The 17,354-nt window shown below is 43.9% G+C and overlaps 1 protein-coding gene across 1 annotated transcript; it reads right to left on the bottom strand.

The window, feature by feature from the left end:
* Positions 1-1,511: 1,511 nt before the first annotated feature.
* LOC142050170 (uncharacterized) lies at positions 1,512-6,616 on the bottom strand. The gene is made up of 2 exons (XM_075078553.1): positions 6,475-6,616; positions 1,512-2,598 (listed from the first exon to the last, which is right to left on the bottom strand). Exons 1-2 carry the CDS (start codon positions 6,514-6,516, stop codon positions 1,813-1,815), a joined length of 828 nt encoding a protein of 275 aa, XP_074934654.1. The 5' UTR covers positions 6,517-6,616; the 3' UTR covers positions 1,512-1,812.
* Positions 6,617-17,354: the final 10,738 nt, after the last annotated feature.

Raw genomic sequence — 17,354 nt, 5'->3', positions numbered from 1 at the left:
GTCAAGCACTGTGTATTTTGCCTGAAGTACCAGCTCCTGAAATCACATCTTCTGACTTACTCCTTATTAACCAAAAATTAAGTGTACGACCTTCACAGCTGCAGAGAAAACCTTGGAAAAAAAGGGCAGCCAAAAGACTCAAAGACCCAAAGAAGACAGTAAGAAGGTAAAATATATTGCTTTATGATTTTAAGTAAATATCAGTAATTTTTGAATGCAGAGACTGAAAATACTTTTCAAAGCAAATAGTTTAAAATTACTTTGCAAAATAACTAAGGCTTTCTGAACTCTTGGGGATTAGAGGTGCCTGGTTTTGCCCAGTTTCTTCTTAGTAGGAACTGAATGCTAAGTCCAAACTGACTCTCAATTTGTAGATAGTGGTTCCTAAGCTGAATTTAGCGATACACTTTGAACAGAACATGAGAATGAAGCACTGTTTAGATGCCCTTTGCAGAGTGCTTAAAAATATCCTTCCTCCCTGAATGACAGACTACAACCCATTCACAAGCTTTGAGCAATATGGTATTTTGTGGCACATGCTATCTGAGTTAATTATCAGTGGTGAGTGTTCTTGGAGCACCTGACATGCAAACCAATCCTAACATTAAAGAAGCATAAACTACACTGGAACTTCTGAGTTAAATTATTCCCTGTCCCATCAGAAGGTAAAAAACTCTAGGACAGGCTTTCTACTTCACTTGAAGAAATCAGAACTTGGAGAATACTGACACAGTGCATCAGATGACAACAGTGTGTATTTTTGCCAGCACTTGCAGGACAACAGTTGGCTTCTGAGGTTGCAGTAAGGCTGCAAACCTCCTGCAGGATTTCCACTGCAGGATGGAACACTTCCTGCAGGAATACCAGGGTGCTTGCTGCACCTTTTCCCAGATCCAGCAAGGACAGTGGAGCTCGTTACAGCTCCTACATGACCTTTGGCACTGTCTCCCTTGCCATGTTACCTGCCCCTTTGATCCACCAGCAGAGCTACTATCCCTGGACGACTCTCTCACTGGAGCAATCACAAAGAACCAAGTTAACCTGTTTCACCACAACAATACCTGGATGCAAGATGTGAAAGTATAACCAGTGTTTAGCCAGGATTTGACTACCGGCGCAGGAAGGAAAGAATTGTGGGGGTATCCTGGCCGTGTACTACCAGACCTCTATCATTTTTCCAAACAGCCTCAGCCACTGGAATTTTCATCTGACCTCCCACTGTCTGTAACTTCATCTCCTGAGGACAGCAAATCCTGTGAAATAACTGCATAGGTTTGGTCTGGTTAATTACACATGGTTCTTTTCATTTTTGAGAGGGAGCTTTATATATCACCCTCCCTGAATTTAGAGAGACTAGAATATAGCTCAACAAGTCAAATTTGCCATGCCAGGCAGGATTTTAGCAACTGTTCCCAGAATGAGCTCATGAAAGTTTTCTTAAGCCTCAAATGAGAAGTGGAGTGAAACAAAAAAATTCAACTGACATTTTTTGCTGACAAGGGAAAATATTTCAATTAAACAATTAATTTACTCAAACGCAAATCTGTCTGGTCAGCAAGAAAGACATGGTTTGGTTTTCTCCTAAAATGTCAGATAGTCATGGTTCCAAAAAAAAAAAAGTTTACATTTTCTATCACAGAATCCCAGAATCACAGGTTGGAAGGGACCTCAGGGATCATCTACTCCAACCTTTCTAGGAAGAGCGCAGTCTAGACAAGATGGCCCAGCACCCTGTCCAGACGACTCTTGAAAGTGTCCAATGTGCCCTAGTCAACCACTTCCCTGGGAGATTATTCCAATGGTTGACTCTCCTCACTGTGAAAAATTTCCCTCTTGTGTCCAATCAGAATCTCCCCAAAGCAATTTGTGTCCATTCCCCCTTGTCCTCTCCATGTGACTCCTTGTAAAAAGGGAGTCTCCATCTTCTTTGTAGCTACCCCTTAAGCACTGGTACATGGTGATGAGATCCCCTCTGGGCCTCCTTTTCTCAAGGCGGAACAAACGCAGTTCTTCCAGTGTATCCTCGTATGGCAGGCTTCCCAGTCCTTTGGCCATCTTGGTGGCCCTTCTCTGGACCCCTTCTAGCCTGTCCACATCCTTTTTGTATAGCGGGGACCAGAACTGTACACAGGACTCCAGGTGTGGCCTGACAAGCGCAGAGTAGAGTGGGATGGTGACTTCTTTCTCTCTGCTGGTGATGCCCTTTTTGATGCAACCCAGCAACCTGTTGGCCCTCTTGGCCGCAGCAGCACACTGTTCGCTCATGTTGAGCTTCCTGTCCACCAGGACCCCCAGGTCCCTCTCCACAGAGCTGCTCTCCAGCCAGGTGGGTCCCAGTCTGTGCTGAACTCCCGGATTATATTTTCCCAGGTGCAAGACCTCATACTTGTCCTTGTTGAACTTCATAAGGTTCTTGCTGGCCCACTCTTCCAGCCTATCCAGATCTTCCTGCAGAGCAGCTCTCGCTTCTAGAGTGTCTACTTCCCCACTCAATTTGGTGTCATCAGCAAACTTCATCAGGCTACACTTGATGCCAGTATCCACATCATTTATGAGATGTTGAATAACATTGGGCCCAATATCGATCCCTGGGGGAATCTGTAATAAGATTTCATTACTTTAGTTCAACTGAATCTTAAACAAAAACGAGAGATATGGTTTGCTTCTGACTGAAACTTTTTGTCCCTGAACAAAACTCTTAAGGGGTTTGAGTGGTCAGCAGACAGAAAATTTTATTTAGTTGGTGAGCTTTCAGTCAACTTAAAATGTAGACATTTTTCAGCTTGGCTGGCATATTAAAATAAAAATCCCTGTTGATTTGTGAGAATGAGGTAGTAATTTTGCTATGAAGTATTCCGTTTCTGGTAATGAAAAAAAAAAATAGAAGACTCGCTGGTCTGGTACAGCCCTATGATTACTACCCGCTGTTGGTTGTGCAGGTGGGCAGTGATGAGGTTTCAGAGAGAAGCCCAAGAGCAATCAAATAGGACTTCAGGGCACTGGGGCGACTGATTTAAGGATCAGGGCTGCGGGCAGTGTTCTCCTCAATCCCGTCAGTGGCAGAGAAGAATACTGAAAGGAACAGGAAAACTCATCTGATTAACACGTGGCTCAGACACTGGTGCCATCAGTGGAATATTTGGTTTTTTTGGTCATCGGGAGGCTTACACGGCACCAGGCCTGCTGGAGGCAGATGGAGTTCACCTGTCTCAAAGGGGGAAAAGGATTCTTGCACATGAGTTGGTGGGGCTCATGGAGAGGGCTTTAAACTAGGTTTGAAGGAGGAGGGGGTATAGCCAGGCCCACCAGAGAGGAGCCTAGGGGGTGGCATGCCAGGGTTGGGGGTGAAACCAATAGCTCAGCTCAAGTGCATCTACACCAGTGCACGCAGCATGGGCAACAAACAGGAGTAGCTGGAAGCCATTGTGCAGCAGAACCATGACTTAGTTGACATCACAGAGACATGGTGAGATGACTCTTATGACTGAAGCCCTGCAATGGATGGCTATAAGCTCTTCAGAAGAGATAGGCAAGGAAGGACAGGTGGTGGGGTGGCTCTATATGTTAGGGAGTGCTTCGATTGTGTACAGCCTGTAGTGATTTTGATGATAAGGTCAAGTGTTTATGGGTAGGCATGAGAGGGAAGGCCAACAAGACAGATATCCTGCTGGGGTTCTGTTATAGACCTCCAAAGCAGAATGAAGAGGTTAACTGAAGTGTTCTACAAGCAGTTGGAAGAAGTATCACAATCAGTTGCCCTTGTTCCAGTGGGGGACCTCAATTTACCAGATGTCTACTGGAAATACAACACAGCAGAGAAAAAACAACAACGCCATGCAATGCTACAGACTTGGGGAAGAGTAGCTGGAAAGCTGCCTGGCCAAAAAGGACCTGGGGGTGCTGGCTGACAGCCAGCTGAACATAAGCCAGCAGTGTGCCCAGGTGGCCAAGAAGGCCAACAGCATCCTGGCTTGTATCAGGAATAGTGTGACCAGCAGGAGTAGGGGAGTGATCGTGCCCCTGTACTCGGCACTGGTGAGGCTGCACCTTAAATACTGTGTTCAGTTTTGGGCTCCTTAGTACAAGAAAGACATTAAGTTGCTGGAGCGTGTCCAAAGAAGAGCAATGAAGCTCATGAAGGGTCTGGAGCACAAGTCTTATGAGGAGCGGCTGAGGGAGCTGGGGTTGTTTAGTCTGGAGAAGAGGCAGCTGAGGAAAGACCTTATACCCCTCTACTGAACTACCTGAACAGAGGTTGTAGTGACGTGGGTGTTGGTGTCTTCTCCCAGGTCACTAGCGACAGAGCAAGAGGAAACTGCTTCAAGCTGCATCATGGGAGGCTTAGACTGGGTATTAGGAAAAATTTATTTACTGAAAGAGTGGTTAGGCACTGGAACAGGCTGCCCTGAGGGGTGGTGGAGTCACCATCCCTGGAGGTATTTGAAAGATGTGTAGATGTGGCACTTCAGGGCATGGTTTAGGAAGCATGGCGGTGTTGGGTTGGTTGTTGGACTTGATGATCCTAGAGGTCTTTTCCAACCTTAATAATTCTATGATTCTATGTTCACCAATCCCAGGTCCACTATTGTTGGTCATATATAAGTCTGCAAGCTAAAAATAAATTATTTGCTCAGGAATTAGGACTCTATTTGGCTAACTCCCAGAAATACCATGGGGACTTCAAAGGAGCTGGAACTACTACGTAAGAATCCAAGTGTGAACTGAAGACAGTCCAAATAGAAAAATCTCATAAAATGGCAAATGAGCCATATAGGAATAGATTAAATAGATGAAAAGGGAAAATACACTCCCTGGATCTTTAATGACCTAGCCTCAGCCAGCTCTGAATACCCTACCAAAGTGTGATCCAGCCAATATGGGAAATAAGCAACATGCAACATTTCTGTCCTTGGTCAGGATGTGCCAACCTGGGTGTTTTCCAGGCACAGCCAGCCTGCTACTTTATATGGCACTTTGCTCTGCTTGGCATGAGAGAGCTCTCACACTCCTGCTCTCCTACCCCCAGCACAGGCACAAGATGTGAGAGGGGACTGCTGCTTGTAGGCAGGCACAGGCAGGCTGACAGCTGAGGTTCTGCTGCCTGTCTAACATAGGCCTGAACACCATCTCACTTCTCTGCACAGCCAGGAAAAAGCTGACAAAAAGCCAGGTTCAGAACCAGAAATTACACTTAAACTTTTATACAAACATTTGCACAGAAATAATGACCTTTAAAGACCAGTTAAGACTGGCTTGCATAGAAAATCTGTATGCATGACTGCCATCGATTTGAGAAATGCCTTTTAGTTACCTTGTGTAAAACAGATGGTGTTCTCAGAACTACTGCATTGTACTTATTTTTAACTCACAGAGTTCAATAATTGACGGCTCTGACCTGGTGGTTAGAAGAGTGGAAAGATTCCCTTCACTAACAGTAGCAATCAGGACTATTTATTAAATGCTCCAGAGCCTGGAGGAGCATGGCCTGGCGAATACAGCAAGTACTGTAGCAACTGCTCTTCAGACAGCTCTGGCTGTGACCTAGATCACCTCTGCAACAGTTGAACATTGCTCAGAGGTGGGAATGAACTGTACAAAATGTAGCATTTTGGGACCCTTTCATACTATTTCTGAACAATTAGTCATTGTTCCCCATTGCCTCCTGCAGAAGAGCTAAGACTTTTTCTGCCAAGGTCCATATGTTATTTCATTTTCCTCATTTAATTTCTCTCACCGTCTGGCCTATCCACATGATGGTAGCTCTCATATTGAGTCTGTTTGCTGTCTGAGGTAGGAGCTGTGCCCTGAATTTCCTATCTATACCTTGCACCACAGGACACCATCATCGCCTTCAGAAATATGAGACCAGTAAAACCCAGAATGGAAAACCAAGGTAGCTCTACATTTACAAGTGGGACTAATCAATGCAAAACAGATAGAGGTAAGTAAGCATCTGAAAAACATCAAGGAAAATAAATTTTATGGAGCAGGCATTTATTGCCTCAATATATTACAGTTTTTAGCATATACTAAGCAAGCAAATGCCTCCACAGGCTCAGATGCATTTTTTTGCATGAAGCACTCTGCTTTGCTCTGCGATAAAATTGACAGTTCCTATTTGCCAGTCCAAGTTACTCAGGAGAGCTGAATTTATTGCTTACCTCCACAGTTCCATCATGCTTTGTTGATTAACTGTCCTGGAAACAGTTAAGAGGGTGCGGAGGGAAAAAACCCAGGCCTTAAGGCCCATCAGCTCCAAGCACACATTGTTCCACAGAGAAACATCCTCCAAGACCTGAACCAGTATCACTGCAGACTTCCTGTTCCGCAGTGCTTGCAGCTGGAGTTGGAACAAAAGCTTGGACTGGCAGATCAAAGGAGCAGCTTTAGAAAAAGGCTTGAGCTAGTCCACTGTCAGCATGCAAGCCCCATTAGCAAGCTGCATCTCTCAGCATACTAGGCTCTGAGCCTTACCATTCTGCCAATGAACAGAGCTGTTGTCCATCTGGACTGCATGATGTTTCTTCCATATCAGAAGTATATATGTCAGAGGTCCAAAGGTCCTGCATGTGGATTCTTATTTTATCTTGAAGGTTAACATTTGCTTCATTCAGGCCTGGAACATATGGGTAGGAAATGAGGATTAATCACCCAGGGACAGAAACAGAATAGGAACACAGAAATGCCAATCCCAGTCAGATTTTTTTTAATTATTTTTAGTCTTTTTAGGTCTCACCTTTCCCCTTACCTTCAGAGAATATTTCTCATATTCCAGTCCGAAGAGCTACAAACTCATTTTGCTGCCTCTTTGAAGTCCAAATTCAGACATCAATACCATGAGACTGGCACTTACACTGTAACACTGACAATAGTGTGTTTCTTGGTGAATGTCCTTGGAAACAGCCCCTTGTCAAACCCAACCCAGATTTCCCCAATGCGAAAGACTCAGCTTGATTTAGGTGAACATGCCTACAGCTTCCCTTGATACCTGGCCTTCCTGTCCATAACATGTCCTTTCATCTTACGGGGAGGCCATGTTTACCTTGATGTGTCATGATACCCATGTTGGCTTCAAATGCTGCACCCATAGCAGTGAGACAAGAGCTGTGGTGAGCTCACCCCGGAAGACCCCATTAGCCTATGCTGAGATGTGTTCAGCCACATCAGAAAGAGGTAACAGTGCCAGCGCTAGCCAATTTAAAGGGGACTTGGCTTTCTCTACTCAAAATCAGTTCCTTCTGATCCCTTCATTGCTGCTGCAGATGAATTCTGGACACTTGTCTACAGCTCTTCTTGGTCCTTGCACGCCTCAGCTCCACTTTGACTCCTTACATCCTAGCACAGCCTACTTGGCAAGACCTGAGTAAAACATACCACGATACTCAACAGAGTGAAACAACCCAGCTGACCCATGTGAGTATTTCCCCTGCTGCTTCACACTAGTTTTACTCCACTAAACCAGTTGTTGTGACTAGTTATAGAGCACTTCATATTGACAGGCAAGTCCCCACCTTATCCTATCACACATTATTTCTCAGAGGCAATCTTTCCCTTCAAAAAGGCCAGGGTAAGACATTCATTGCCTTCCTAACTGTCCCTAAGCTTAGTCCATTAAGGAATCACTGAAGGACTCACTTGTCCTTGCAACTGTAGGTATACAAACTTTCAGGATTCAGCACAGGTTTTTCTCTGTCAGTCTCCTTAGATAATAGGGTCCTTGCAGTCTCAGGAAATGTATTTGTGTTTCTCGTCCCAATGAGAAATTGGGCTCAAATGAACTGAAAGAGAGCAAGGGAAAGTGGAGAGAATCCCAGATACTTTATCTTTATTCTCTTATTCCCCAAAAAGGTAATGGAGGATTTAGATGCCATGCATTTCAGATTTTCTTAATTTCTAGAGAGAAAACCCCTCCCTGATCTCAGTTAGAGGATGTAATACTCTCCTGACCTCTTCTGAAAGATGTACTGAAAGAGATACCGGTAAAAGAGCAAACACAACACACCTTCATTAAGGTACTGATTGACTAACAGCAAACTTCCAGGTACAGATCAGCTGGGGCTATGCTGAAAAGAAAAAGTGAGTCACTTTCTGTTGATGCCTTTGGGGCAAATGAAATTTAAGTCCCTGGAGACTAGGTAAATAAAAAATAATGAAAGGAAGTTTCTAGTGCTAGTGGACCTAGGAAATGGAAGGGAATGAAATCACCCCTCTTCACCTGTCCTAAAGAAGCAGCATTCATTTCTCTCTGACAAAAAGCCAGTATATCCTGCTGACATGGTCATGATTAATTACCTAACCAAATTTGGGTTCAGGAGTGAATTATTTTTCCATCTGAAATGGAACGGGACTATCAGGACTTGGGTGGGGAAGAAGGGTACACAGCATCTCCTGCTGTAGGGAGTGTGGGAAGTGTGGGGAACAGTTCCTTGTGCTGAATGCTCTGGGAGAGAGATGTCCCATTGCCTTCAACAGCTGAGAATCTTGGGCTTAGGTATTAAATGTTCTATCCTTATAGAAGTTATTATAGGCAAAAAAATACTGCTATTAAATCTGGCATGAATGACATCCCCTACCAATACATCCTTCCCTGGGAAGACACTTGACAAAATTGCATGAATAAGGGAATGTTATGCACATACCTGTTTGTCTGTGGGTTTCGAAAGCGACATCCTACAGTCATCAAATGGCCTTATGAGGAGAACCCCTAAGGACTGAGAAAGACATGCAGAATTAAAGTTGTAAGGTGTTCCCACATGGTAGCTTTTCAAAGCTGTCTCAAAGAATTGAGGCCCACTGATACAACTAGAATGAAGATGAGTGAGCAACAACTCAGCAAAATAGCAAAGTGTGGGTTTATTCCATATTGATTTCAAAAGGGAGTAAGTATATGCTTAAATTGAAGTAGTTAAATTCAAAGACTTCTACTCATTCAGCCTGGCCAGCACAACCTGAATTTGCAAATGTATACAGATGGGAGCCACAGTGATCTAGGATTAGCTTAAATATGTGTCTAAACTGGGTCATATGGATAGGCTATGCCAAAGAACAGGTATGTGTTTATTGGTGGTAGACATCCTAGGCGTGATGGAGAAGTGGCTGGAAATTACCTGATCACCAGCAGCCAGAGCAGGACACCTGACCACATCCCTGCCCTTTGACCTGCTCACTCCTGAATGCTTGAAGCAGGTTGTGTGACCTATTTTTGACTTGTTCTCATCTGTATTTTTCAAGAAGGGAAAGACTGGTCTGTGTCAGGTATTGCATGCTGCAGATTTTAGCCAAATACTGGCAATCTTGAGTTGTTTGTGTGCTAGGCATGCCATTGTCATGCAAGTATTACAGCTTTCTCTCTCTGAGTGCACACTTTTGCCATCCAGCAAAGCTGTACTGCACCTTCATTAGAACTATGGGCCCTTTTGTTTTACAGCTTAAACAGAGCCCTAAGAATAGCCAGTCATATGCACGGAGTAAAAGCCTGCCCTCCCCGCCCCTTCTGCTCTATGCCATTAGACTGGCTGCAGAAAACATAGCAGCAGTTTGCTAAGCACAGTGCGGCTGTGGGACAACATACCCAAGAGGGTGGAGTTGGGGTTTGGTGTGAGAACTGGATCTCTTTGTTAAAACAACTATGTGACCTAAAGGGAAGAAGGAAGCAAAAGAAATGCTGCTCACCATGCTCTGCCTCCTGCTGTGCCATGACACACTACCCCTGAAAGCCCTCTGGCACAGAGGAAGATGCAACAGCCCACACAGGTGGTACCTTTGTACATTTTAAGTGTCAAAGTAGCTTTAAAAAGTTGCCCTCCCCCAACTACAATTCAGCAAGACTTAGCTGTTAAAATGGCTTTCAAACCTAGGTTGATAAGAATTCAGCTAGTTCTGCTATGTGTTTCAGCACCTTTGACTTTCTCCATTGTGCATAAGTTGTTCAAACAAAATCTCTCTCAGTCTGAAATGTTCTAGAATACTCTCTCAAAGGTGATTTATTTTCCTCCTTTACAAACTATTTCAGTTTGGCTAATTGGTAATTAAAATTCAAAGAATAAAACATTTTCAAAAACTTTTCAGATACCATAAAGCCCATACATAAGTAATTGCAAAACATATGGAGCACTAAGCTTTTAAGTAAGGTTAATGCTATGAATTCTTGAAACTTGTGCACTCTGCACATGCCTTCTTATCCTTTCTAGAAGTATGCATGACATTTATGAAGATGGACACCATGGGGCACTGGGAAAAGAGTCTCTTTTGAAGGCTTAGAGGGACATTTACCTCAAGACTTTGTGCTTTGGTCTGTACAGCGTGAATGTCAGAGAAGCCTTGTGAAATGAATGAGGCAGGCTTTCACTGCAGAATTTGTGAAGAGGTGTCAATTACACCCTACATCTCTGCTTCTTAAGTTCTCCCTTTACGCTAGGCTGCTGGCCTCACCTGAAGAAAGGAGTCTGCTAGGGTCCTCACTTGGACTAAAAACCCAGTGAAGACAGAACATAAACCAGAACATCCTCCAGAGCCTTCCCGTCCCTCTGTGGCACAGACAGATAGGATCTCCCTCAGCTCAGCAGCACATAGCCATAGAGAAGCTTAGCTGCAGAGCTAGGGTTTCTTCAATTCTGCCTCAGGAACAGGTTTCAACAGACATTCAGAAGAAGGGAATGAAAACACCTGACTGAACTGCTGCAATGAGGAGCTGTACTGTCAGTTTCTGGCACAGGCCTGCACAGGAAGGACCCAGAAGGAAGCTGATACCAGCATCTCTATCAACACAGTTCTGAGGGGCATGAGTGTGCCAAAGAGCAGTATTAACAGAGCAGTGCTCACAAATACCACAGGAGGGGCTCAGCTGTCTCACAGGCCTGGATTTCTATTGGGATACCACATCTTGGTCTTGGAGCAAAAGTGGTACAAGTGTATGACATGTCTACTCACAGAGCTGCCCGGTTGCCAAAGTGCTTTGCTGGTACGGCATCCTGTAATTTTGCATGAGCAAAGTGCTGAAGTAAGTAGGGACCTCACTTGTTCTTGAGGTGAACTAAAAAAACCCTAGCCTTAATATATATGCAAGCTTTGTCTTTTCTGTAGAAGAGTGTCAGCCACACTCACATTTGCAAATAACTTTGCCAAGACCAGAAAGATGTTCTCTGTCCCCTGGTCATCTCAAACAGAACGTATGAACTCACCTTCAGGTCTGCTCTCTCACAGCACTAAATGCTCCCCTTGCATTTAGTGCAAAAATAGTGACTTGCAAGAAGATGAACCTGCTTTTCTGTCTTTAAAGGAAAACTAGCTCAATAAATACTCCTTTGACTTTGGCTGTATTATATGATCCTTCCTGCATGATGCCCAAAAATATGCCTACTCAATCCATTATATACAAGAAATGTGCATCATCTAGGGCTTGTTTTCCCACCCCTGGATCTGCTGGAGGTGTAGATCCAGTACATACAATGGTATCCATTACAGAAGCTTTCTGTTTTAGTCTAGCTTATAGTCAGAAACAGGCAGGATGAGAAGGCAAGTGATCTAGGATGGAAAGATTGTGTGCCTATAGGCAACTGTAGTACAATCCTGAAAATTTTCTCTCATCAATAAAGGGTTTTTTCCTGGTATTCAGCACACCCCAAATCCCAAATGGACCACAAGCCCTGTCCCTCAGCTTAAAGACACCAGTGCCTAACCCTGATTTCAACTCTTCAATGAAGTGTCCTGGCCCAGACCTTCTCTCCCAAAGCACCAAGTCCCAGGCACTTGGCTCAGAGCCACCAAGACTGTAATGTGCACCTTTGAAGTATCAAGAATCAAGGCGCAGGTATTTAGGCTCCCAGATCTTTTCTACCTTGATATTTGAGGCCACATGTGTTGAATTGTCCCTTGCCACCATAAAAGTTAAATACACACTTGGTCCTACAAGGATCCAAACCATGAAACAATAGAACCAAAACGTGACCACGAAAAAAAAATTGAAAAAAACAACACTGTAAAAAGTCCACACTTGGGAAAAAACTGCAGGAACTTTTGCAATATGTCATTTGACACACCAAACGAGCCAACACCTGTAAGTCAAATATCTTCCTCTTCAACAGGATCCACATCCTGTCCCTGCCCTTCCACAAATACAATGCTGAGTGGAACAGGTTTGCCCTTTGGAGAAGTAACTGCCAAGACACACTCAAGGAACAATTCAGTCATTTAAACATAGGTTTCTGATATAATATTAGACATGTTTAAGCATCCCTCATGGCCTTCAGCTGCCAGTACATGACCTGTAGGACTTTTGGATGCCTTCAATACTTTACAACATCTAACACAGAATCATAGAATGACTGAGGTTGGAAGCAATCTCTGGAGGTCATCCAGTCCAACCCCCCTGCTCAAGCAGCACCACCTAAAGCCAGTTGCCAGGACTATGTCAAGGTGGCTTTTGAAAATCTCCAAGAAGAGAAACTCTGCCACTTCTCTGGGCAACCTCTGCCATTGCTCAGTCACCCTCACAATAAAAAAGTGTTTCCTGAGGTTCAGAGGGAATCTCCGGTGTTTCAGTTTGTGCCCATTGCCTGTAACTGGGCACCACTGAAAAGAGCCTGGCTCCCTCTTCTTTACACCCTCCCTTCAGATATTGGAACACAATTATGAGAATCCTAGTTCTCTCAGCCTTTCTTCGTATGGAAGATGCTCCAGGCCCTCAATCATCTTTGCAGCCCTTCACTGGACCTTCTCCAGTAGCTCCATTATCTCTGTTTCACTGAGAAGCTCAGACCTTGACAGTGTATTCCAGGTATGACCTTACCAGTGCTGAATAGAGGGGAAAGATCACTCTCTCAACCTCCTCCAGCTCTCGCAACACTCCTCCTAACGTAGCGCAGGATACCATTCATCTACTTTGCCACAAGTGCACATTGCTGATTCATGTTCTACTTGGTGTCCACCAGGACCCCCAGGTCCTTTTCTGCAAAGCTGCTTTCCAGCCAGTTGGCCTCTAGCATATACTGGTGCATGGGGTTATTCATCCAAAGGTACAGGACTTTACACTTTTCTTTGCTGAACTGTATGAGGTCAAGGTCCTGCTAAACAGCAGCACAACGCTCTAGTGTATCAGCCACTCTGTCACTCTGTTACAGTCAACACTGTGAAGAACTAGGGTTTATTGGAAAGTGCTGGATCTTGGCTGGTCCTCCTGTTATATCTCATCACAGCAGTGAGGTAGGAAGCAGGTAAGGGTATCTTCCCCAGCTTTAGTTAAGGACAGAGGTTGTCTGAGGACCATCCTCTAAGAGTGGTGTTCTCTCCATAACAAGCAAGTGCTCTTTTCTGCATGCTTTTTCTTACCAAAAATCATGTGCAAGACGGTCTAACAGTCACATGGATCCATTTCCTGAAAGATTAATTAGACCTTATGACTCCTGCATACTGGCACAGGCCTCCTTAGAGAATCTTGAAATTTCCTTGAGCTAATCACTCAACTCCCTCAAAATATTTGTTTTTATATTTGCCTTTTCTAGCACCAGAGCAAGTGTCAATAGGAGTCACCAAGGTATATGGGTATCTGCAATCTTCCCAGGTAAAACCCTGTAAGCAAAATGTGCCCCTTTTTTTATACAGGACACCAGATGGATCCTTCTTGTTTTCTAGGTAATCATCCTATGCCATCTCCTACCTCCAGCCTGCTTCCACACATATTTAGCTATGTAAGTGTATTTTTCCCAGTCTCCTGCTTCACAAGAATGTAGCAGGGATTGTAGTTCGATGCTGTCTGAACAGTCAGAAGATAACCACCATTACAAATACTTCCTTGAACTCCATCTAAGCAGGATTCTGCAGGTCCAGCAGAGCTTGAAGCTTTACCAAGAGTAAACATGCTTTTCTCTGGCACCACATAGCTTGTGTACTAAACCATTACTCTGAGAACCTTATTGCATACAGCCACATTATTGGGATTACAACAGAGAACTTAGCCAAAACCTGGCTCAGGGGTAAGATCTGATTCCACTGAGTGTTGAAACAGGCTGTGGACATGTCAAAAAAATGTGATGTTCTGCTCCTAGTAGCAGAGAGATGCTATTATATTTCAGATGGTATTGATTTTACTTTTAATGAGTTGTGGGTAACTAAATGTATTAGCCATTCACTGTACTGTATGCCACTACCTACAGAAACTCAAGTGCCTTTACCTTGTTAGCACCCTTGGAATTTTGGATGGAGCTTTGACCTTTTTATCAAATATGAGTGAGCTAATATTCATCATCATGTTTGAATTTGAACAAGCTACCCGGTCTTATCAAGCCTGCAAGCCTAGGGATTTTCCACACAGAGCCTTCCCATTCACCTCCCTCTCAGCCCAGAGTCCCCACTGCTGGGGGCCCGAACCCCTGTTCCACACCTGTCAGACAGTCTGGCCAGGGTCTTACACAGGGGATGAAAAGGAAAGGCCCCAGCTGGCCTGAGGAGTCCACAGTCCTTCACTGCGGTGGCTGGTAGAAACCACCTCTTTTTCTGCCATTTTGTAAGTTCAGCCACTTGCTTTCTCCTTCAATAACTTTACTGTCCTAATTGCTGTACTAAATTCCTGTAGTGTTTGCACCGACATTTTTATAACAGCTTGCATGAACTACATTAAGAGTGTCTGCTCTTTTCTGAGTGGATTTTGTTCACATGCTATTTTCACAGGAACAGCTTGGAGGCAAATAAGGGGACAAAGAGGAAGGTTGAACAAGAAAAGCTAGTATAGCAAGGCTAATTGTTTAATCAGAGATTCCTGGAAAAGCACTTTCTATCCCTCTTTGCCCCAAAGCAGAGAGAAGTAAGCATATCCTAGGAGGGGACAGAGGAGCTAACATTTACTCTCAACTTCCTGCGACACCAGCTCAGGGCTCTGAATCCCCACACAGGAGCAGAAAAACCTTCTGCAAAACTTCCAGGTCCACATTTCAGTTTCCACCATCCCCAGTGCCTCCTCATTTGTGCAGGGCAGAGGATTCTAGACTGTATAAACTCCAAAACGGAGATCACGTGATCCTGTAAGGAGCTGTTGAAAACCCAGGCAAAATTAGCAGGGAAAGGGTGGTGCTACCTGCCTTCCAGTAGGAAAAGCCAGTGGAGGGGTGTGGAGAACAGGCATGGATGTTTGAAGTCATTGGTGTATATCCTATATATCACTATACTACCCTTCATTTTAATAACTCATACAACTGTACAAAGGCAAAGCCTTTTGTTCTTCCCTCTCATTACCAGACAGCCAGGCTGCTGTCAGCTGTGTGCTAGCTGCCCAACTTGGCCAGCAATGCAAGCAGCTCTGTTTGAGTTGATCGTGCAGCCTGTTCCTCAGAACACCCCAGTTCACAGGGGTTATCTCCAACACCAAGCCACTGGTCTGATTAAATGGGGGGAAGAGGTGGAGGAATTGAAAATTCTGCCAAATAAAATTGATCAAAATTTTATTAAAAATGTAATAATTTTCTAGACTGTAGACTGAGTGGACACTGGGCAACAACATTTTACGAAGACTTGTTCCCTAAAGGAGAGGCCAGAAGACAAGGCCAGATATGGCACCTGAAGGTCTGGTTTTGTGTGAGAAGACAGGGACTTAGTTAGGCCCAAATAACTTGTACTTCCTTAGGTGCCCAACAAGCCCAGTCAAGACTAGCAGGAATACAAGCCTCCCCTATGTTTGTCATTTGTGCAGAGAAGGAGTGCGGACATATCACAGAAATGACCTGTTGCTACTCTAAGCCAAGGGATAGTGAGGAAAAACCTTGTCAAAGGTTCACTTTATGCATCCAGCAGTGATCCCTCCTGCATAAAGCCTTACACTTACATGTTACCATGCCTACACAGGTATGCCTGTAGAGCCTGCCTGAAAGTAACAATGACCTTTCAGGTAGGGAAGCCAAGACAAAGGCACTAACACTGAGCTGTTCATACTACTTTGGTGCAGAGCCTCAAACACCTTGGGGGTACTTTACTGTGGTCGTGTTTTCCTGCACACTGGGGAAAGCACCATACGGCAAAACGGACCAGGACAAGAACACTTGACTGCTCCTGCAAGCACTTGAGCACGTTCATTTGTCTGAAGGCATTTCGTTAGTTTTCAGAGCAGACTCAAGGATGTTTCAGGCCAACATCCTGTTCTCTAGGCTCCTGCTTTTGCAAAGTTGCAGGAAAAGCAAAAGACAGAGACCTGACGCTGGGAGACAAAGCTAACACAGAGGTAGCACAGCAGACACCATTACCGGCAGACTTAATTGTCCCTTTAGTACTGTATTAGGTAGCACTGTGGAAAATTTGAGTTAAACAAATGAACTTAACATTAGTATAAATCCAAAACAAAAGCCCATCATTCCGGAAGTGAATTAATCATCAGAAGAGTAGGAAGTAAAGGCCCCATGCCAGGCAAATGATCAGTGAGATTTGGAGAAGCAGGATGACAAATGTCTGCTAAACTGGAAAAGTACAGTAAGAAGGGAATTGGCCTTGGGGAGGCCAAGGGAATTTGGGCTTTTCTTTCTGTGTAGTGTTGTCCCAAGAAAGGAACACAGCCTCAAGCTCCAAATCTAATGTCCTTTTTTTGACAACAACGGAGAAATTTTAGAAGCCAAGTATCCGACACTGGGAAATTTGTATATAGCTTGTTTTCTGAAATCTCCCACAACTGGCAAACAGGTTTAAAAAAAGAATATACCTGCATATATATTTATATGTATGCATACACACATACACATGCATAATGCAGGCCTGGGAGTAGAAAATCTATTAAGTGAATGTTTCAGTGCTGAGAAGCAGTAGGAGCCGCAAACACGTGTAGAGGATGTAACTTCAGTAGAACAGTGTGTAACACTGGTGGGTTTCAGGTGAGATTGCATACAGAAAAAATGAGGTTATTTTTCTTAGACAAAGAAAGCAGAGAACTTAACAGCAAAAGAACTCACAGTTAAAATATATCGTGAAAGAAAAATCATGTATATGTGGAAAATAAGGGAAAAAATTGCAGCCTATGGTTCACAGCAAACTAACACAGTACCTCCTTGTTCTCTGATGCTACTCTTTTGAAGTCTTTTGTTGCTGCCTTATTGTTCTTTCTTTTCTTCTGATGCTTGCCTTAGCAGTCCACCTTCTAGATATATAACAGGATAAAATGAGTAGCTAGAAACACACTGTACTAACAGAATGGAAAAAATATAAAATTATAAACTGCCATGGCTACAAAGGGATGGATTGAAACAGCATAGCATGTTGATCCCAAGTTAAAAAAAATCTCTCAGCAATAGTCACAGCCACTATTTTTAAACTGTTTGTGTATAAGCCTAAATCTGGTCACAGAGGAAGAGTCAATCAGTAAAATTTACAGGTGCTGTAGACTG

This window comes from Phalacrocorax aristotelis, chromosome Z (assembly GCF_949628215.1).
Source record: "Phalacrocorax aristotelis chromosome Z, bGulAri2.1, whole genome shotgun sequence".
Classification (NCBI taxonomy): Eukaryota; Metazoa; Chordata; class Aves; order Suliformes; family Phalacrocoracidae; genus Phalacrocorax; species Phalacrocorax aristotelis.
Note: the sequence above shows the minus strand (reverse complement) of the source record. Positions and strands in the feature narration are given on the sequence as shown.